The 22,359-nt window shown below is 41.8% G+C and overlaps 1 protein-coding gene across 1 annotated transcript in view; it reads left to right on the forward strand.

Moving 5' to 3' along the window:
• The window catches only part of RANBP17 (RAN binding protein 17), a gene marked incomplete at its 5' end in the record, with an annotated part of 271,440 nt that overhangs the window by 223,880 nt on the left and 25,201 nt on the right, over window positions 1-22,359 (forward strand). Inside the window, 3 exon segments of the mRNA XM_049775658.1 lie at window positions 5,384-5,598; window positions 7,785-7,945; window positions 21,051-21,195. Of these exon segments, the coding sequence (XP_049631615.1) occupies window positions 5,384-5,598; window positions 7,785-7,945; window positions 21,051-21,195 (521 nt within the window).

Consider the following 22,359-nt stretch of genomic DNA (forward strand, 5'->3'; position numbering starts at 1 on the left):
CACCTATACCATATCCTTTTCTTCTCCCAGAAATCCATAGTTTCGAATACTTTGATATGTAGTCCTAGTGAGTTCCAATTTCATCTGTCTTTTGAATAGCAGCAGAGCATTTTACTTTCTGGTCAGAACTGTAATTCTCTTAACTCTCCATCTCTTGATTAATGTCATTTTCATAAGCATGTCTTTTTATTGTCACATTGGTTCAGAAAGCAACTTAATCTGTTTAGCCATGTAAATTCATTCTATAAGTATGGAACAGTCAGGGCAATGGGAGTTGTTCTGACAGACCCTTTGGGTAGGTCAGCAAGTAAATCTTTGGGTAGGCAGTAAATGCTGTGATAAATGAAAGGAACTCAGCATGCAGACATTAGAAGCCCCAGAAAACCCTGTTGTTGGATTGAGTAAGACCATGGAGGTATACTTCAGTAAAGAGGAGATGGCACTAAAGCATAGACAGTCTTGGAGGAGAAGTCTCCATGCTCCATGATTATCTAGGAGAAGGATGCTCCAGACTGAACTGCCGCCATATCTGAGATCTTGCAGCAGATCTGCAGAGCAGCAAGAATCCCAGGCATGGGGAAAGGGTGACTGTGAACCTGGATCATGACTTTGACTCAAGCTTCAGGGGAGACAGACTCAAGACTATTATGAGCAGGTCAATGGCATGGTTTCGAGTTTGCTTTGATTTGACTTGGTGATGTCAGAAGGCATGATGAGCAGTCAGAACCCTTCTGGAGTTAGGCACTGATCTCAGGGCCTCACACATGCCAGGCATATGTTCTCCCATGGAACTGTATCCCCAGGCCTATCCTGAACATATGTTGAAAAATTGAACCTCTTGGCAATTTGCTACATGGCACATGAGAAATAAAATCACCAAGGAATTTAGCAGACACCACTGGAAGAATGATGTCATACTGGACTCAGACAGCAAAGGCTACAATGAATGTGAGGAGAACGTAAGTTTTATTTGACCCATGTGCATGCAGAGCTGTAAACTGCCACACAGAGGTGGTGACTATGAGTCTAAAGTCTGGAGTGAGGGTAGGCCCAATGCAGCCTCTTTCCTCAATTGCACACAGGCACCTGTTCTAAAACCAGATCAGAACCAAGGCAGTAAAACCGGTGGATTTTAACATCTCTACATCTGTGCACCTGTAACAGTTCAGGAGCCTATGAGCCCTGTTGGTTTTTGTTGCTCAAAACCTAGATCAAGATCACTGAGCTGAATTCAATATAATATACTAGAGTAATAGAATAATATAAGATCTGCCTTTGAGCTCTGGGATTGGGAGACAAGAGATAAGGTGGGCGAGCAAAGGCTAGTGAACAGGAGCAAGCACTGAAATAAAGAAAACCTGAAGAAGTTATGTTATAGGAGGCAAGGAAACAAAGGTCCCATCCAAATACAGAAATTGTCAGCAGATCAAGGAAGATCAAGGAAGATTAGGTGTCAACTGCCACACCCAGAGACAAAAAGGTCACCAGCAACCTCGGACAGAGCATCTTTAGCAAAGTAACATAAAGGAAAAGCAGAGGTGAAGTGAAGACAATGAATGCACTCTGGAGGAGTTTTGTTGTAAATGGGAGTAATAACTCACAGGGAACAAGGGATAATAACATGACTTGCTTGTATTTCAGTAGATGATGTGGTCACCAAGAAGGCAAAAGATCACAGAAGAAACAAAAGGAAAAATTGTGCTTTATCCTATGTACATAGGAGGTGGAAATCTGGTTGGGGCATCCTAAAAGTCAGGGTGACTTTCACAGAAGTATATGTGACTGGTGGTCTGTAAGTGATATGGTAGTAAGAATTTAGAACCGCAATATATTTCTACAGTGAACAGACACTCTAAAGATGCTGGAGATATTGTAAGTAGGTCAGAGCTTGTCTTGCACATGGCAGACCTGAGTTTGATCCACAACACCCTGTATTGTCTCCCAAGCCCAGGAGTAAGCCCTGAGCACAGAGCCAAGAGTAATACTGATGTAGGATATGGCCTTCTAGGGTCATACTGATTTACATTCTCAACAGCTTGTCCCACACTACCCACTTTTCCAACACTAAGTTTTCATTTCCACTAATCTGAAAGGAATGTGCCTTACTCCTTTCCTCCTTCAACAAGTTCATCCCTGATCCTTTCCATCCAGTGCCAGCAGTGGAGTTCTTTGAGGCAGTGTGGGGTGGGTGCCCAGAATCAGCAGCTGCTCAGAAGTGTGCAAATCTGATGATGAATGGAGATGCTCAAGATGCAGATCTGTCAACTAAATATAAGATTTGCTTTGAATTTTTAGAGATTAAAAGGGGGAAAGGGAAATCGGTGTAATGGATTGCTCTCTATGTCAGGAAATAGCATTGTTCATACGGCTGTTTCTTCCTGCATGACTGTCTTATTCCTAGCACCATCTTTTTTCTTCAGTTATATATTCTTTCCCAGAAAACAAAGAATGGATAGTATGTGGAGCACAGAGATACACTGGGACGGACACACACACACACACACACACACACACACACACACACTTCTCTACTGAAAAAGCAGAAGGGGTCAATGACCAGAGTTAAGACCTAAAATTGAATTGTGTTACAGACAAAATGACAGGATTCAGCATCACCCACCATAGTTCTACCTCCTCTTATTTGAACACTTGGACCCCACATGTGAGCATACAGGGCTCTTAGATGGAAAAGAGAGCAAGGTCCTCCCCTCTTCCTCACCCATTTTTTGAGCTTTGTGCCCATGACTATGGCTATCAGTGGCTCCCTGTAAGAGTTTTGGAAGAGATCAGTGCTGTGACCATGTGACCATCATTGAGGAGGAAGCTCACCAGGCTGCCAATCTGCCCAGAAACCCAGGAAGAAAAGACGCAGATGAGGGCACAAAGCAATAGTACAGTGGGCAAAGTGCTTGCTTTGCACACGGCCAACATGGGTTCCATCCCTGGCACCTCACATGTTCCCCTGAGCCCCACCAGAACTAAGTCCTGCGCACTGCTGGGTCCAGCCCAAAAACAAACAAGAAAAACAGCTTTTATCCCAGAAGGATAGAGAAAGAAGTTATGCAACAGAGACCCAACCTGTTAAAACTAATACTGAGAAAGCATTCTAATAAACCCAAATGCCCATATCAAGAGCCCTCTGATTGCTGCCCCTTATTGTTCAGGGAGGCGATGCACAGCTATAGCAGCTACAAAAGTGAAAATTTGATGCCAAAACGTTGCACTGCTACCATTCCTGCCTTTGGCGACAGTAACCATTCGCTTACAGCTGTCTTTCCCCAGGCCCTCTCTGACCTCCATGTCTGTCTAGCCCAGCATGGAAGGCTCAGGATGTGGACATGCCAGCCTTCATTCCCATGGCCTCGGTCATGGTAGATGTTCCTAGGATGATGTTTCTCCTTTTACTGAATGGATCCGAGTTACTAACTCAGCAGCACCTCTGCTGACCTGGTAGATGCAGGCCCCAGTGAAATGTAGGTCTGCATGCAAGGGCAGTTCTGGGACCCTGAAGATGTTGTTGCAGTTTGGGTGGCAGAGTAAGAAGGTTGGCACATCACACAGGTCAGTCCTTCAGAAAAAAAAATGGAATTTTGGAGAAAACACTATAGGTAGAAATATCCAGCTGTTTATGTGGTATCCTGCAGGGTTGGCAGGGGCAGGGTCTAGATGGTAGCCAAGGAGTCGATTGGCGCTCCAAAGAGCTGCCACACACTTAGAGCAGCTGGTCAGTATGCGTGGGAGCTTTGGACACACAACAGGGAAGAACAGGGACCAGTGAGACCCAGAGCCACATCACACCTCTCTCTCTCTCTCTCTCTCTCTCTCTCTCTCTCTCTCTCTCTCTCTCTCTCTCTCTCTCTCTCTCTCTTTCTCTCTCTCTCTCCTCTCTCTTCTCTCTCTCTCCTCTCTCTCCTCTCTCTCCTCTCTCTCCTCTCTGTCCTCTCTCTTCTCTCTCCTCTCTCTCTGTCCTCTCTGTCCTCTCTCTCTCTCTCTCTCTCTCATTGCAGTGACCTCAATAGCCTCAAAAGTCCTGGGTACTTTTTGACTTCTGCTTCCTGCAGTGCAGGCAGGTTTCTCTGTGCATGGTGCTAGACTTCAGCCAGACAGAAACACAGACGGGTGCTGAGAAACTGATTCTTGTTTATCCAAGTTGCTACAGCATAAAGCATTATGCCTCTAAATTTTGTGACTTGAGTATAACTTGAGTTCAGCTTTAGTTTTAGGAACAACTCACTTGAAGAAGCTGAGTTAAGAACTTGAATGGCCACTTTTTTTTTACATATTCTTGGGTATTACCTAAGAATAGATAATATTTAGGTATCTAGATATTATCTAGAATAGGTATTATCTAATCATAGACCTTACTAACTCACATTTCGAAAGACTCAAAAACTTTGGGTGATTTATAAACTTTGTCTTTTTGAAAATATAGACTAGTTTTTAAACAATCATCTCTTGAGATCTAGGGAGAAAGAAAACAATACTTATGTATACTTAATTTTATTTCATTCATTTGCCAAACTTGTGAAACTTCTAAAAGTGAAGTTATTCAAAAATCAAATTTTATGGAGGCCTGGGCAGTAGCGCAAGTGGTAGGGCGTTTGCCTTGCATGTACAGACCACAGTTTGATCCCCAGCATCCCATATGGTCCCCCAATCCAGGAGCGATTTCTGAGCACCTAGCCAGGAGTAACCCCTGAGCATCACCAGGTGTGGCCAAAAAGCAAAAAAAAAAAAAAAATCAAAGTTTATGTAGGAAAGTTAAAGATTTATCCCTGGATTTAGAATAATTTACCTCTCAGTTCAGGTTCTCTTTTCCTTGACTTGATTATTATTGTTGACTCCTATTTTATTGGGGGGAGGAGGGATTTGATACCATACCTGAGCGATGCTCAGGACATATATCTAAGACTTTGTGAGTGAGGGTCACTCCAGTTAGTCCTCAGGAGACCATGATGGAGATGCCAGGGATCAAACTAGGCAGCCTACATGCAATGGATGTGTTCCAGCCCATTGAGTTATCTCTGGCTCCACATTTACTCCTACTTTTGGAGAACTTTTTATCAAAGGATAACACATATATTACAGATATAAAGTAAATTCATCAAAATGATGTCTGGATTTTTATGTGTTTTTTGTATACATTTGCCTATTTGCCATCTAGATAAAAATAGAAATATTTTTGTGATGCCTGGATTGATCTTCCTCCCATCATTTGTACATTCCTGCACTTTCTTTTATTTTATGTCTGGTGTGACTTTTGGAATCATGGTAAGAGGAGGTGAATGTCAGCAGTAAAGTCCAATTGTCTGTATGCCCCATCACTGCTCTCTGTTGCATCCAATCACGTTCACTTTCTCTTTCTGCTCTTACCCTGAAACAGGTAATCAGATCCTGTCCCTTGGGAGCTTCTCGAAAGATCAGATTTATCCGATGAAACTCAAGGGCATCTCCATCTGCTATTCAGCTCTCAGATCCACCCTGTGTGGGAATTATGTCAGCTTTGGCATCTTCAAGTTGTACGGGGACAACCACTTTGACAACGTCCTTCAGGCCTTTGTCAAAATGCTGCTGTCGGAGTCTCACAGCAACCTGCTGGTAAGCAGCCCCCCTCGTCACAGGAGTGTTTGTGTGCAACACGGAATGATGCCGCTGTCCTGGGCTCTGAGTGTCACAGTGGTGCACAGGGAGTTAGCTTGGTGGCCATGGCAGTGTGTAGACACTGTGGTACCAGGACTACATATTTGATTTCACATGCAGGATTTGAATTGCCAGAGCGGCTGTTTCTAACATTACATGTGTGGTTCTGAAAACGAGGGCTCCTGCCTGCTGACAAACAGGTCCTCCTCCACGCTCTGGGTCCTGTGCCTTCAGAAAATGTCATTCGCAGTTGCCACTGATTGCTTTTGAGTACACTCAAGGATTCAGGAAAGGGCTGTGTTTTCCTGAAGTCATAAATGAAGGCTACAGGAGCTACTCCTTACTTCAGTTCTGCTGTCTCCCTGCCCTCAGACCTTCTTCTATCCAAGTGTTGGGATGGACAAAGTGCCAAGCAAGCGGCCTGGTGCATAGTCTCTACTCTGCCACTCACTAGTATTGGTCAAATAAATCACCATCTCTATTTCTCCAGGCTTCAATTGCCTCCCCTTTTAAACAAATAAATTAAACCAAGTGATCTCCAGGTCCCTTTCCTGCTCTGCCACCTAGTTTCCCTGATTTATGCCTACAGTTCTCAAACTCCAAAGCCCAGCAGAACCAGCTAGAGATGCTGCCCAAGCATTCATGTTCCCAGACTCCTTCGCCAAGCTGGATCTTTCTCAGACTTCTTTGAGCACCTTGCTGAATGACACAGAAGCCCATCAGTGCCCACTGTGGTTGCAGCAGCTTCCTCGGTAATACTGCCTGGTTCATATTGAGGCTTAGCTGAGGCTGTCCTGCCTGCTCCCAGTCCACCATTACAAGAAAGATCCAGCGCCTTCATTCACTGGTGGACTCATGCAGGAAATGCTCCTTGACAGGCTCATCTCTTCATCCTCTCTGAATTCATCTGCATCTCAAGTCAAAGGTAGGAATTTCTGCAGTGTCTGTGAAGGTGACCTGTGGGACAGGAAACATGACATGGAAATGTGATGGAGCTGCCCCTCACTGAAAGCACTGACAGCCCAAGGCTGCCAAAGCACAGATGTGTTTCCAGGATCCTTCTCATCTTATCTTCCAACCAAACAAGTAAACCTCTAATTCACTCATTGTCTAATTCAGGAATAGGACTGCCTTTTTGTGACTATGTTAAAAAAACATGTTTCTTGGAGCTGGAGTAATAGCATAGCTGGGAGGACATTTACCTTGCACGCGGTTGATCAAACTCAGGTTTGATCTCTGGCACTCCATATGGTTCCTGAGCCTTGCCAGGAGTGATCCCTGCATTCAGAGCCAGAAGTAAACCCTGGACACCACTAGGTGTGACTCAACAGCAACAGCAAAAATATGCATTTTAAGACCTTTAGATTTTTTTGTTTGGTAAGTCTGGAAGAGAATTCAGGAGCTGCAATTTCATCAAGTAGCTATGCAGTGGCCATCTTTCTCTATGGAAAAGTATTCTCCTGGAGCCCATGGTTCAGGCAGGAGCTCCAGGTATGAACCCCAACACTGCATGGTCTCCCCCAAATTATGCTCTAGAGCCTCACTGAATGTGCCTCCCATTCTTGCACATGTACTATAAACACCATAAATACTATTAATAAAAACTTTTGTTTGAAGTTTCTGAAGTTATTTTTCTCGCACATTAACTGTTACCTATAGTGGACAGGAAGCTAAACACAAATTGCAGTTTAACTACATGGCACGTGGTTTCAGTCTATAAATGCAATGATACTATAATGCTAAATCCTATTATCATAGCAATTTTATTTGTTGTTGTTTTTTTAAAAATAAGGGGGGGTTGCCTCACCACTCTTTCACACTGCTCTAGTCCCAAAAAATAATTACATCTTCTAAATTCCAAATTGTGGAGACTGCGATGCCTTTAAATGTGAACTCATCTAAGAAGAAATTGAAATGGCCTATTATGCTATAGCTCAAATTAGGATTTCTAGATATCAAGATTTCTTTTAGAACCTTTGAATGCCAAATTGAGACTCATTGTGTCATTTGTCCCCCATCTTTGTCTTCTCTATTCATGTTTAAGTATGCCTACAGTGTACAGTAGCATAGATGGCAATTTCCGCTGTCCTATAACATGTCCTTTGCTTCCCTGTGGCCTGACATTTAGTATCTCTGTGTTGTAGCAATATCGGAAACTGAGCCAGTCTTATTATCTTCTCCTGGAATGTCTCACTCAGGACCATATGAGTTTCATCACCAACTTGGAGCCTCCTGTACTCCTCTACATCCTCACATCTGTTTCAGAAGGACTCACTACTCTTGGTAAGGATTGTGGAGAGCATTGCTTACCAAGAAAGGCTCCGTTTGTGGTCTCTTGGAGCATACCAGGCTGAGCATCCTTCTGAAGGAGGTTCTCTGCCTGATCTGAATGATTGAACTGTAACTGCTACTTACATATAAGAAGCCCTTTTTCATATTTTCATAGTTTTTCCTTTTAATGAGCCTTATGGAGGTGTAACTTATATACAGTTAAGTCCATTGATTTTAAGTGAAGAAGTTCAGTGAGTCCGGGCCAAAGTAATCAGGCATAGAAACATTTAGTATTATCATACATTGCCTCTTCCCCAGCCCCTGCTACCAAAGCTGGATTTTTCCCTTTCATCACTATGAAATGGTCTGCTTTTTCTCTGGTAAAACTCTTTCTTCGAACTCTGCTTTGACATTACTTTCCTTTTTAGCTTTAAAAAAATTTTAAGGGGCCGGGCGGTGGCGCTAAAGGTAAGGTGCCTGCCTTGCCTGCGCTAGCCTTGGACGGACCGTGGTTCGATCCCCCGGTGTCCCATATGGTCCCCCAAGCCAGGAGCAACTTCTGAACGCATAGCCAGGAGTAACCCCTGAGCATTACCGGGTGTGGCCCAAAAACCAAAAAAAAAAAAAAAAATTTTAAAAAGTTGCTCTCTTTTTTTTTTTTTTTTCCTTCAGCTGCTTGCAAGGCAAAAGCCGCTGTGCTATCTCTCCGGGCCCTCAAGCCTTTCTTAATAGCTGACCAATTATAATACCTGATAATCATGGGCTTGATTTCATTTTAAATTCTCAAATATTTAGGGATATTACTTTTCCTAAATCCCAGGCATAGGTTTAAGCTATAGATTTTTATAATTTGATAGCAATTTCTCTGATTGACAAAGATAATTTTAGACTATAACATTATAAGCCAGAAATGTGGCTTAGTGAAAGAGAGCTAGTCTTGTACTTATAAAACCCTGAGTATAATTTCTGACACCAAAAAAATTCCAACATATATATATATAGTATAGGTATAGATATAGTAATGTGGTTTATACCTATCATCTATTTATATAGACACAGATAAGAACATAATAACATTATATACCTAATCTATATGATTAAATGCTATTTATAAAGCATTGAAAAATATTGATAAAAGTATTGAGAAATGGGGCTGGAGGGGTAGTGCAAGCAGTAAGGCATCTGCCTTGCCTGCGCTAGCCTAGGATGGACTGCGGTTTGATCCCTCAGCGTCCCAGATAGTCCCTCAAGCCAGGAACTATTTCTGAGCACATGGTCAGAAGTAACCCCTGAGCGTCACCAGGTGTAGCCCAAAAACAAACAAAAAATCAAAAGAAAAAAAGTATTGAAAAATATGTGTGACTTATCTCATTTAAAAGCCCCTCAACTTTTAGACTTTCTTTTTTTTTTTTTATAATTTTTTTATTTTGAATTATGAGAACAAAAGATGCAAAGAAAGAGGATAAGGTAAAGTTACAGTGGAAGGACAATCACCCATAACATAATTATCAGAAGAAGTCCCCTTGCTGATATCTTAACTTTGAACTTTCACCAAAGAAAGTTAAGATAAATAAGTTGCTCTCTTTTTTATCATTTAACTTCAAATCTTCCTTTGTCTTTGGCAGTATATTAATTGCTGTTGTGATCATTGTCTACTATCTTGGCATCTTAAAACAATGTGCATTTATTATCTTAATATTCTTTTAGGTCATACATTGAGCTATGCCTCCAGAATTCAGTTGGATTACTTTTCTCCCAGGAAGAGTTCCAGGGACCCTTGTCTTCCCCAGTTTCTACTGACCACCTCCACCCCTTGGTTTTCAGCTCCTTCCTCCATCTGCTAGACCAGCAGCAGTGTATTTCTGACCGTCCACTCATTCTTTTCCCTCTGGTTCTGCCTCTTTTCTTTCTAAGGACCTTTGAGACTGCTACATTGGACATACTCAGATCATCCTTGAAAATCTACTTTTGCTCCAGCTCATTCTCTGGGGTCAGTTCCACTGGTGCTGGGCAGAGAAACCATGTGTTGCTGGGGAAGAGAGTAAAACCTGAGCTTCCCACCAGTAAAACATGTACCCTGGCTCTTTGACCAATCTCCTGTCCCTGTTTATGTCCAGCTGATTAGCATCTTCAGTTCTTAGCCATGTAACCTAAACGATTCACTACCTGTGGGGATTGTTATATAGATGGGTGCCTAACATTATAGCATACAATTGAGTCCTATTTTTGTATCAAAGCTGATTGTTCTGCCTTATGATTTATGTTTTGACCACTTAACAGAATGCTATTTGTATATTCTCCTTATGCTCTCCAGGTTTATTTCTTGTATTCCCCCCCACTTCTTTCTTATATTTAGTTGGTTTGAATTAATTGAACAAGCTCATGTATCTCTTTCTACTGATTTTCTTGAGTTTTTTTGGGGGGGGGGTTGGTTTTTTGTTTTGTTTTGTTTTTAGGCTTTGGACCACACCTATCCATTCTCAGAGTTAACTCCTTGCTCTGCATTCAGAAATTGCTCCTGGCAGGCTCAGGACCATATGGGATGCCAGATCAAATCTGGGTTGGTCTCATGCAAGGCAAATGCCCTACCACTATCTCTCTGGACCCTTCCCCTACTAATTAGTTGACCATACTTCTTTTTTTTTTATGGTGCTCTATGGGTTTTTCAATCTACATAGTAGATAATTCACACAGTATTATCATAATTTTCACTCAAATAATTACTCACATCCCTCTCTATCTTGGCTTCTTCTGACATACCATACCCATTACACATGCGTTGTATCTACAGCAGTGAGAGAGGATTCCATCAGATTCCAGTACTGTTTCATATGATTCCCACCCTCTGATTTTCTGTCCCAAAGTTCTAGGTGCCTGGGTTGCCTCAAAGTTAGGAAGATCAATGAGTTTTCTTGGGCTCCCTATTCCTGTCCCATAGTCTAAAAACCAGTTCCAGCAGTGAGCCTGAGCAGCTGCAGGCAACATCACCACAGGTTCCCTTTCCTCTGGTTCACATTCCTGTACTGCTTGTTGTGCAATAATTGGAAAACATTGTTTCATCTATTTTGTCCTGTTTTCTAGTTGTTTATCGCAGAAGGGAAAAATTTTATAGCTGTTAATCCTTCATGGGCAAAAAACAGGAATCTTGCCTTTTATTATTACAGTTTGGCTTGAGATTCATTTTTTTTAATCTCACATTTTAGGAATGAAGATTTGAAATTAGCTGCAGATAGCTAGCTATGTGGTTCTCAAATTTTTCTTTGGCCAGGAATCCGCACTTGAACAAAGCTCTCAAGGGAGTAATGACCAAGTGGCATTTTTGGCTGATGGTGGACTTAAGTTTCAGAGCAGCCACAGATTAAGCTATGACTGTATGCACGGTCTCTGCACCACAGCTGTCTGTCCTGGGTGTTTTCCTAGGTGTTTGATTCATTTTATTCTCAGAACCTAGACTGCAAACTTAGACTATGTTGAATACTCTAATAGCACTGCTTCTCCTTACTTCCTGTTCAGTTATAAGCTCTTGAGATTACATGTTTTGATCACCACTTTATTCCAGTTCCTACCATATAGTAAGTGCTCAATGAATATTTATTGAATGAATTGGCTAAGTAATGCGATTTTCATTACACAGATGAGTAAATTATGACTCAGGGAGGTGAAACAACTGCCTGAGGTCATACAACTAATAAATCCCTGATCTAGGAGTCTTTCTAATGCTAACCCACTTCTCTCCGCCAGGCCACCCAGCTGTATTTACCTGTTACATGGCCTCTGGTCTGGTAAAAATGGGTTCTTTTCCATTTTCCGTCTTTTGTATAGTTATTAATCAACATTGTGGCTTGAATTGTAAAGTAACTATTTAGAATTAAAAAGCTATTTATAATTTTTCTTCAAGTGTAAAAAAACTGTTAGAATACTGAGAGTAACCACTGGGTTTTCCTTTTCCCACAATGATAAAGTTGCAAAGAGGTGTTCATAGGTATTGTTTGGGTTACAAACAGATTTCAGTTCTATTGCAGCTTCAGAGGGAATGATACAACAAAAGTACAAAAAAATTTAATTGTAATAAAATCAGGATTTTTGTTCTGGGTCAACTATAATGTAGGGAAAGAAATATGAATGAGCAAAGTGACTATTTTCCGTTTTCTGCCGTCTACCACCCATACTCTGAAATATGAGCAGAACGTATGAAAATCTGCTCTTAATATCATTCTTAATCATCCAATAATTGAATATCTATTGTGTACATACTGTATACATCAGGTACTAGATAGACCATGCAGAACTCAAATAAACAGAATAGATAAGATCTATGCTTAGGACCATAGCAATAGTTCAGTAGGGAGGGTATCAGCAGCAATATTGCAAACCACGAGGTCTAAAAGGAAGCAAAGGGATAAAGAGAAAGAAGAAATATGACTGTAACAGGGCCATGCAGGGGGAGAGAACAGAGGAGAGGGAAGGAGGGAAATGGGACATGGGTGGCAGAAAATGTGCACTGGAGGGGGTTTGTACATTGTATGACTGAAACTCAATCATAAACAACTTTGTAACTGTGGGGTAAAAAAAAACAACTGTATTATAAACAACTTTGTAACCAAGGTGTTTAACTAAAGTAATTTGGGGGGGGGGGTTTGGGCCACACCCATGGTGCTCAGGGGTTACTCCTGGCTGTCTGCTCAGAAATAGCTCCTGGCAGGCACGGGGGACCATATGGGACACCGGGATTCGAACCAACCACTTTTTGGTCCTGGACCAGCTGATTGCAAGGCAAACACCGCTGTGCTATCTCTCCGGGCCCTAACTAAAGTAATTTTTTAAGTGGGAAAAAACTACTATATTTGAGGTGCTGCATCTCCTTAGTTTCTTACAACACGTTGCAGAGAAAATGGTCTGTGAATAAGTGCACTGTAGAGAGGTAGAAATTGAAGTATAAAGTAAAAGTTCAAACCTAGACCTCTCTGTTTCCAAAACCACTGCCACACCAAAAAAGGCCTTTTGTTTCTACAATTGCCCTCACTCAGATTTTCCAAGTCCCTCAGCCTCCCTTCTGCCATGAGAGAAACGGAGTCAAAGTCAACTTGTAGCTCAGCCCATTGTCAGCTTTCAGACTCTCAAAGCAAGCTCGTGTGCCTGCACGGTTACCTTGTCAGGGCCGCTGGGTGCTAGAACATGGTGAACAGGAGCACTCTTAATGATGTATGTGCTTCCTGCAGAGCTAGGCTGATGGAGAAAAGACACCTTTGGTGGTTTTCAGTGCCAAACAGCAAATTACTAGAGAAGACCAAAATGCTACTAGGCTTAAATATTATACCCAAACTTGTCTAGATTGTGAATGAATTGATTTTTTAAAAAGTTTCTGAATACCAAGAACTAGGACAAGGTTTGAAAATTCATTACTTTTGCTGATCTTTTCTAGGTCAAGAGTTTCATTATTTGAAACTCGCACAATAGCTTGAGATATATATAAAGAAAGCAAATAATCACGCATAGTCCACAGTACAGTTCATTCAGTTTCTGATCAAATACCCCTTCCTTGGTCCTTAGGATTCCACACTTTCCAGTCTACTACCTCAAAATACCATTTATCCTTTCCAGAGCCCCCAACCATAAATCAGCCATAATGGAAGCTCTTCTTTTGGCTTTTATTGCAAGGATATATGCTCTAACCTTCGTGGCTAAAGTGTTTACCTGGCTTTCTCATAGCTGAATCAGTAGAGTGGAACCTTTTAATGCGACCTGCATGGCATGTGACCCCCAAATCTATGTGAAGTATTTATCATTTTTCCTGTGATTGATGGCATACTGCTCTTCACTGGGGAGGGAGCCATATCCATTTCCTGTTTGCTTCCTTTATTGGATGTTATGTTGCTTCATCCGTTTGCTTATTTTAGACTGGGACTTCAAAGGTCGTAATGTGAAGGGAAACAGTAGAGTCTCCCCTGTTTTAACAAGCAGTGCCTGAGTCTTGGGCCACACACAGTTAGTGTCACCACAGCAGTAGTCAAGTCAAAGCCTCCTTTCCACACAGTAGCCAGTTAGGAGAGAGAGGTAATAATTCATCAGTCAGTTAAATGTCATAACTCAAAGGAAAAATGGCACCCCTTTCTTTTTTGATGGTGGAGAGGATCAAACTCAGAGCCTCGCACTTATAAAGCATGTTCCCTACAGCTGAACCATTTCCCTGGTCCCAACAAAATTCTCTTCATAAAAACCTCTAGCTCTGGCTCAGGGATATGGCTCAAGATCTGTTAGATTCTCAGCACCACATACCCTATTCTCAGCACTACCTCTCTCTCTCTCTCTCTCTCTCTATCTATCTATCTATCTCTCTCTCTCTCTCTCTCTTGCTCTTCATAATCACATAAGAAAAACATTAAAATCTGCTTTTAAAAAAAGGCAGTGGTGGAGGGTCACAGGCACTTTGGTAAAAGAGATGGGATTGAAATTTTTTATGTTAATACCATAAACTTTAACACTATCTAAACAAAATAATAATTTTTCAAAACAAAAAAATATTAAAAGCTTGTAACTCTATACTTTCCTACCATGCCCAACTTACTCAATCCATCACCCAATTCCCATGGTCCAGGATCAGTTTCCATGTTCTCTGGTTTAAACTCTCACTTATCTCCAATCCAGCTTTTCCCAAATATACCTCTTATGTTCCTCATCATTTCTCACTAAAATATCATGTAACTATCTTTTTTGCCATAATGTGGCATCAATTCTAGGTATTACTACCTAATATGACTCATAACCTCTCAGAAGGGAGTTGTGCCCACCCTCTGTTACTTACGGCATCACTTCAGCACTGAGCTCAGGTCTCAGGCCCCATCTCCCATGAGATCTGTTCCTCAAGAAGCTCTTTCTCTGCTACCTCCAAGCCCCTCTGCTCTGCCCTCCTATTCTGAGTCTACTCTAGCAGCTTTTATTTCAGTGTCCCTTGTGTCCTTAATTCTTTCCCTTGTTGTTTATGTTAGAAGCATTAACTCCTGGAATCATGTCCAAACTAACCAAAAAACTGAATGAGCATTGTAGCAAGAGTCTGGTATACAGTTGCCTATTCCAATGGTATCTGCGGACATAAACATTAGATCATATTAGCAGGCATAATCAAATGTAAAATGAATAAATTAGAATATTTTTGAGACACCGAAGCACTGTATTTGGAGTCTGATACAGCACTGTAATGTGAAACTAGGGCATCCAACCTATATCTTCAAGAGCCACTATGAATAAAAAATTTGAAAGTTGGGGCTGGAGAGATAGCATGGAGGTAAGGCATTTGCCTTTCATGCAAAAGGTCATTGGTTCAAATCCCAGTATCCCATATGGTCCTCCCAGCCTGCTAGGAGCGATTTCTGAGTGTAGAGCCAGGAGTAAACCCTGAGTGCTGCCGGGTATGACCCAAAAACCAAAAAGAAAAATTGAAAGTTATTATAGACATATAAAATTAAGACATTAAAATATTCTTATAGTGAACACGGTTGTGTGAGTCTGTGACTTCTAAATACATTCTGCACCTGTTTCTGTGGTTAAAAGCATTGGAACATTATTATAAAAATGTATAAAGAGCAGTTATTTGAACACTTACTTAGTCTAAACAGCTGTATCTGTTGTTGGAGGTCTCTTTGAAGTATAAAAAAGAATATAAGCTATTGAAGATTTCACAGATGAGGTAGAGATTTTTGAAATCTCTTGATCATCAAATTTGAACCAATGATGTCTTGCTGTATTTTTTTAGGCTATGCAGTGACCCTTTTCCATTTCACCATAATGGTTCAAAACAGAGAATACGTTGTATTTTTTAGGGTTGTCCTTAGAATCTATAGCATATTGTGACAAGTCCAATATTTTTAAAAATTTTATTGAAACCATTGTGATTCACAAAGTTCTTGATAGTTGGGTTTCAGACATACAATGAATCAGGGCTGGGGCCGGAGTGATAGCACAGCAGCAAGGCATTTGCCTTGCATGCAGCCAATGGAGGTTCAATCCCCAACATCCTGTATGGTCCCCTGAGCCTGCCAGGAATGATATTTGAGCACAGAGCCAGAAGTAACCCCTGCATGCCACCATGTGCGGCCCAGAAGAAAATAGGAAGAAAAAAAAAAAAAACCACAATGAATCAGGGCCAGTCCTACCTCCAGTATCAACCTCCCTCTACCAATATTCCCCAATTGTATCCCATACCACCCCCATACCTCCTGCCAGTATAACAGACCTATCTTAAGTTTGGATTGTTAAAGTCTGGGTCTCTTGATTCTGTTGCATCAGAGCCCTTAGGATGGCTTAGGAGGCTTGGATGGTGGTGTATGGTAATGGAGGCCTTTGTCCTCCAACTCAGGACCACATGGCTCCACCTTCTCCAACCGGTGGGTGTCTGGGTTCAGGAAAGCAGCAGGTATTAAACTCACATGCAGTCAGGCTTCCAGAGAGATAACATCTTTATTTGCCCTGGCTAACATGTGTGGCCTATATCATAAACCTATTTAAGCACATGCCATCCTTAGCTTGCCCTGCGTCTTAACTTCTTTCAGCCATGTCTCCTCCTGCTACTTCTCCATCCAGGCAAAATCCAAATCCCCTTTTGCCTCTGAGGCCAAACCTTTTATAACCTCCCCCCAAATGGGAGGGTCTTGCAGGTAAATTACACGTAAATTCAGGGTGGGGTTACAGATTCCATTGTTGTTGCTTTTAAGTTGGATATCTAGTTCTGTCCTCTTTTTAACACTGCCAATGCACCTGAGACCGCTTGGCCCCTGGCCCCATCCTTTCATATTTGTGTTTCTCCTTTTCCACTTAGTTTCTTTCCTTCTCGCTATACTCGAGCCAACAGTGTTAGAGACAGCTACCATTTAGATCATTGTGTTTCTTCATGCAGTTATTCTAAATACCACCACATACAAGTGATATTATCCTATATTTATCCTTCTTCTGGCTTACTTCATTTAACATAATGAAGTTATGTTCTATTCATATTAGTTCTATCCATATTACTGCAAATTGCATGATGGCAAAAAGGGGATTTTGTTGTTTTTGTTTGTTTGTTTTTGTTTCTGTTTTTGGGTCACACTCGGCAGTGATCAGGAGTTACTCCTGGCTCTGCACTCATATATCACCCCTGGCAGGCTCAGGGTACCATATGGGATGCCAGGAGTTGAACCAATGTCCGTTCTGGGTTGGCCACATGCAAGGCAAATGCCCTATCACTGTGCTATTGCTCCAGCCTCTTTACAATCAATCTTAATCTCTGTGGCATTGTGGTGCTTCTTATAAATCTTATATTTGTGACTTTATGTAAGTTAGATTTATATCCTAAAATGTGATCTATACTAATGTATAGAATGTTTCACGTGCATTTTAGAAGAATGTATATTCCGCTTTTTTAGAATGAAAGGCCCTGTATAGAACCATTAGTCCTAGTTCTTCTAGTTTCTCATTTAGGACTCATATGTCTTTGCTATTGTTCTGCCTAGTGGATCTGTCTCGTGGCTATAAAGGCTTGTTGAAATCTCCCACTACTATCACATTTCCATCAGTATGTTTCTCTAGGTTTGTAAGCAAAAGCCTTACATACGTTAATTTACTGGTTCTACATTTGATCCATATATGTTGACTAGAGTTAGTACTTCTTGGTCTATTATTCCCTTGATCATTAAGTAGTGTCCATCTTTGTCTCTAAGTACTTTCTTGAGGTTGGATGAAATTTGGTCTGATATAATTAAGGCTGTCCCAGCCTTTTTTGTTTTCCAGTAGTTTGTATTATCTTTTTCCATCCTTTTACTCTGAGCCTGTGTCTATCCTGAAGTGTGTTTTCTGCAGGCAGCAGATGGCTGGGTCTGGTTCCCTGATCCAATCCACTACTGTGTCTTTTGATAGGAGAGTTTAGTTCATTGACATTTAAGAAAACTATTGACAGAAAGGGTTGTTGTGCCATTATATTTTGTAGGGTTGCTGCTATTACAATTGAGCATTTGGTTTATATCATTGATCTTTGAATAGTTCATTTAGAGTTGGTTTGATTATCACAAATATTGAAAGCTCTTTTTTGTCTGAGAATGTTTTTAACCCTCCCTCCCATATAAATGAGAGGTTTGATTGGGTAGTGGACTCTAGGTTGAAAGTTTCTTTCATCCAGTAGTTATAATCTGTCATTCCATTTTTTCTTGCCTGTATTGTTTCAAATGGAAGATCTGGTTTGATTCTTATGTTCTTTCCTTTATACTTAAAGTTTTTCTTCTCTCTTACTGCTTTAAATAGTCCATCTCTCTCTTTGTATTTTTGCCATTTGGATTACTATATGTCTTGGTGTTGTTCTGTTAGGGTTTATTTTGTTTGGCACTCTTTTTGCCTTTTGGATTTGTACAGCAGCCTCTTTCCAGAGAGTGGCTCTCACTACTTGTTCTTCCACTTTCCCTTTTTTCTCCCCTTCTAGTATTCCTATATTCAGAGATTATTTCCTTTCTCTTTATTCATAAAGTACCTTACATTTTCTTACATTGTTTTGTCTCTCCTATTTTTGACTTCTTTATCAATTCTGGTTTGTAATTTGTCTTCAAGTTTATCTATGAGATACTTCACCTGTGTAATTCTGCTACTCTGGCTTGCTAACGTGTTTTTCCTTCAATTCTATTTGCACGGATTCTCTCTTCTTCTAAAAGAGTTGTTCTTTGCATTGGTTGAAGTGTTCATCTATAGATTGCTTAATTTCACAGGCTAGTGACTCCTTGCTTTCTGTTGCTAAACCAGTAAGTGTTGATTTTATATCCTCATCCATAAGGCTCAGGCATTTTGGTGAACTTGGAAATTTTTTTTTTTTTTTTTGGTTTTTGGGCCACACCCGTTTGATGCTCAGGGGTTACTCCTGGCTATGTGCTCAGAAATCGCCCCTGGCTTGGGGGGACCATATGGGACGCCGGGGGATCGAACCGCGGTCCTTCCTTGGCTAGCGCTTGCAAGGCAGACACCTTACCTCCAGCGCCACCTACCCGGCCCCTGAACTTGGAAATTTAACAGGATTTCTCTTTATATTCCCAGTTCTTGGTTTTTTCCTTAGTTTCCCATTGTTCTTTGCATTAGGTGGGTTGGAATGCTGGATTTTCAGGGTGTTTAGAAAGTGATCTATTGTATAAAATGTGCCTAGAGGCATATCTGCTTTAGAGGCTATTTCCTAAGCAAGCAAGGTTACCTAATATGATAAAAAATATTGCAGACTAATTTATTGGTTTGTTCAAGTTTTGAGTTTTATATTTTCTAGGAGAAAGAAGTGCTAGGTCCAATATGCTTGAATATACATGATAGAAATTGGAATGCACTAAAATATCCACAGTTTGGGAAGAGGATGGTTGATGGGAGGGACTTAAGGGTCCCTCTCTCTGCACATATACAAACCTGATATTGGACGAGAGATGGCAGGGGGATCAAGGCCAGCAGTGGGACACAGAAGCCAAAATCATGTTTCTTTTTTTTTTTTTTTTTTTTTTTTTTTTTGGTTTTTGGGCCACACCCGGCAGTGCTCAGGGGTTACTCCTGGCTGTCTGCTCAGAAATAGCTCCTGGCAGGCACGGGGGGGGGGGGGGGGGGGGGGGGGAACCATAGGGGACACCGGGATTCGAACCAACCACCTTTGGTCCTGGATCGGCTGCTTGCAAGGCAAACACTGCTGTGCTATCTCTCCGGGCCCCAAAATCATGTTTCTTAAAAGAAAAATTAAAACCTTCAGTCATGGGGCCAGAGAGATAGCATGGAGGTAAGGCATTTGCCTTTCATGCAAAGGTCATTTGTTTGAATCCCGGCATCCCATATGGTCCACGAGCCTGCCAGGAGTGATTTCTGAGCATAGAGCCAGGAGTAACCCCTGAACGCTGCTGGGTGTGACCCAAAAACCAAAAAAGAAAAAGAAAAGAAAAGAAAACCTACAGTCACGCCTGTGGTTGCCTTTGGGATTAAATGTAAATGTCTTAGGGACTTGGGGTAATAGTACGGCAGGTGGAACATTTGCCTTGCATGTGATCAACCTGGGTTTGATCCCATATGGTCGCCCAACCCATGCCAAGTATGGTCCCCAAGCATAGAGCCAAAAGTAACCCCTGAGCTCCACTAGGTGTGGTCCTGAAACAAAAACAAAAACAGAAATCATTATTTTTAAAAAAGTCAACAACAGTTAGGGAGTAATTGGGAAAGGCAGGATTGAAACCAGAACTACCCAGTACTACTGCCATCCCCTGCCCTTTGAGCACTGTGCTCCTCCCTCTACCTGGAATACTTCTTAAGCCCCTCTCCCCAACTTTACAGATCCCCATCCCAAACCAGGATGTCTCCCTGGGTATCCCTGAGCTGTGTGTCCCTCATTTCCACACAGTATCTTAGGTACAAAGTCAAACTCAGGTACAATGTCAGGAACTTTTGACACAGGCAGTCCCAGGGTCTCCCCAGATATACAACAATGTCTAAGGGTGTCTAAGACATTGAGTGAGGACAGAGCACAACAGGCCACACACAGGCTCGGCCTGCTGGATACCAGTTGTCAGTCCTCAGCATCATGTCGCCCTCTGAGCACTGCCAGAAGCAGCCTTCCCACCCCCCTTGCTGAGCCCTGATGTGAGCACCAGATGTGACCCAAAAACAAAAAGAAAGAAAACATTTTTTTTAATTTGACCAATCGACTCTTCAAAGTCACTTGAATAATAAGCACAGGAGGGGCCATAGTGACAGCACAGTGATAGGGCATTTGCCTTGCACACTGCCAACTCAGGTTCAGTCCCCAGCATCCCATATGGTACCCCCAGCTTGCCAGGAGTGATTTCTGAGTGCAGAGCCAGGAGGAGTAACCCTGCACACCACTGGGTGTGGCCCAAACAAACAAAAAAAGAAGCACAAGATAAGATCAAATATGGAAAATTATTTTCAGTTCAGTCTAAGAATCCTTTACTTACTAGCCTGTCTCTGTGCCAGGCCCTATCGTGGACCCTAGGTTGAAAGAAATAAGCAAACTGAACTGTTTGCCCTCAAAAATTTACTTTTTGATGAAAAGAGGGGACCAGAAAATGACATTTTTCACGAAGGTGCTATAGTGAAAGGAATGCTTTAGTAAAGCTCACAACTCTGATTTGCTGTGTTCACAGATACACTTGTACCAGCTTAGATTCCATTGTCACCTACATCTTCAAGCACATATCGAAAGAAGGCAAGAAGTCCCTGCACTGCAGAGACACTCCCCAGACCAGTCAGAGACTATTGCATTTCATGCAGCAGAACCCAGATATCCTGCAGCAGGTAACTAACCTAAGAAAATTTCCCCAAAATTCCTCCAGGAGCCAGCCAGGTTCCTGAAAATCTCTTCAAGCAACTAGAAATTAATTCTCTGGGAATATTTTCCCTGCAAAGTGAATCATGTATTGGCCTCGGGATTTTGCAGCTTCTGAGTCAATCATCTCATCCACTAGGTTAGAATTTTATTTATTTTTTGTTTTGTTTTGTTTTGTTTTTGGGTCACACCCAGTGGCGCTCAGGGGTTAATCCTGGCTCTACGCTCAGAAATCACTCCTGGCAGGCTCAGGGGACCATATGGGATGCCGGGATTCGAACCACCATCCTTCTCCATGCAAGGCAAATGCCCTACCTTCATGCTATCTCTCTCTCCAGCCCCTAGGCTAGAATTTTTTAAAAAGCAGAACAGGTTAGATTCCCAAAAGGGGACAGATCTTTCAGAGGCCCACGAGAGATGTGTTAGGTGATGTGGCACTGGAAAGAGTCCACTTCTGGTGTCTTTCCGAGGTGCCACAGTGAGTGCAGTAGCATGCCAGAAAAGTTACCAGTTGCCAGTTTCCTAGTTGGTGTGGGCACTTCTCTGTTGATCATATTAGAAAACAAGGTTCAGCCAGGGCAAGAGCCCAGGAGCAGCTAAGTTATAAGTAATAAAGCACGGTTCCTTTACTTTCAAATAGGTTTTCTGACTGTCAAGTATAGGTTTGGTGCAAGTTTAATATTGCTTTTGGAAAACTCACCCCTGCACGTCATAGCAGTGACATGCATAAAGATGAGCACACATGCCAGGAGGGTGATGGGACAGAAGACTGCCATTTTCATGGAGAGATTTCTAGTTCCACTAAGAGTACAGGATGATATCCTTATATTGCCTCCAGTCGTTTTATTTTGCCACACACAGTAGAGTGTAATTTACAAATGCAAACACTTTAACATAGTCACTAGCCAGCAAGCAAGCTCCTGGAGTCAGCAAAAAATATCACAAGTAAAGAAATGAAGGAAATGGAAGGAGACAGCATGGAAAGTGTTTTTGTCCTGACTGCCATCTTTGGCCAATATTCAAATTAAATCACGTGAACATTATTGATAGTGATGTTTCAGTTAACCAGTTACTATTTTCTTGGTGGAGAGAGATGTCAGTGAAGATGGCATGCAACCAGGCAAAGGGTGGTT

Source organism: Suncus etruscus, chromosome 6 (genome assembly GCF_024139225.1).
Source record: "Suncus etruscus isolate mSunEtr1 chromosome 6, mSunEtr1.pri.cur, whole genome shotgun sequence".
Classification (NCBI taxonomy): domain Eukaryota; kingdom Metazoa; phylum Chordata; class Mammalia; order Eulipotyphla; family Soricidae; genus Suncus; species Suncus etruscus.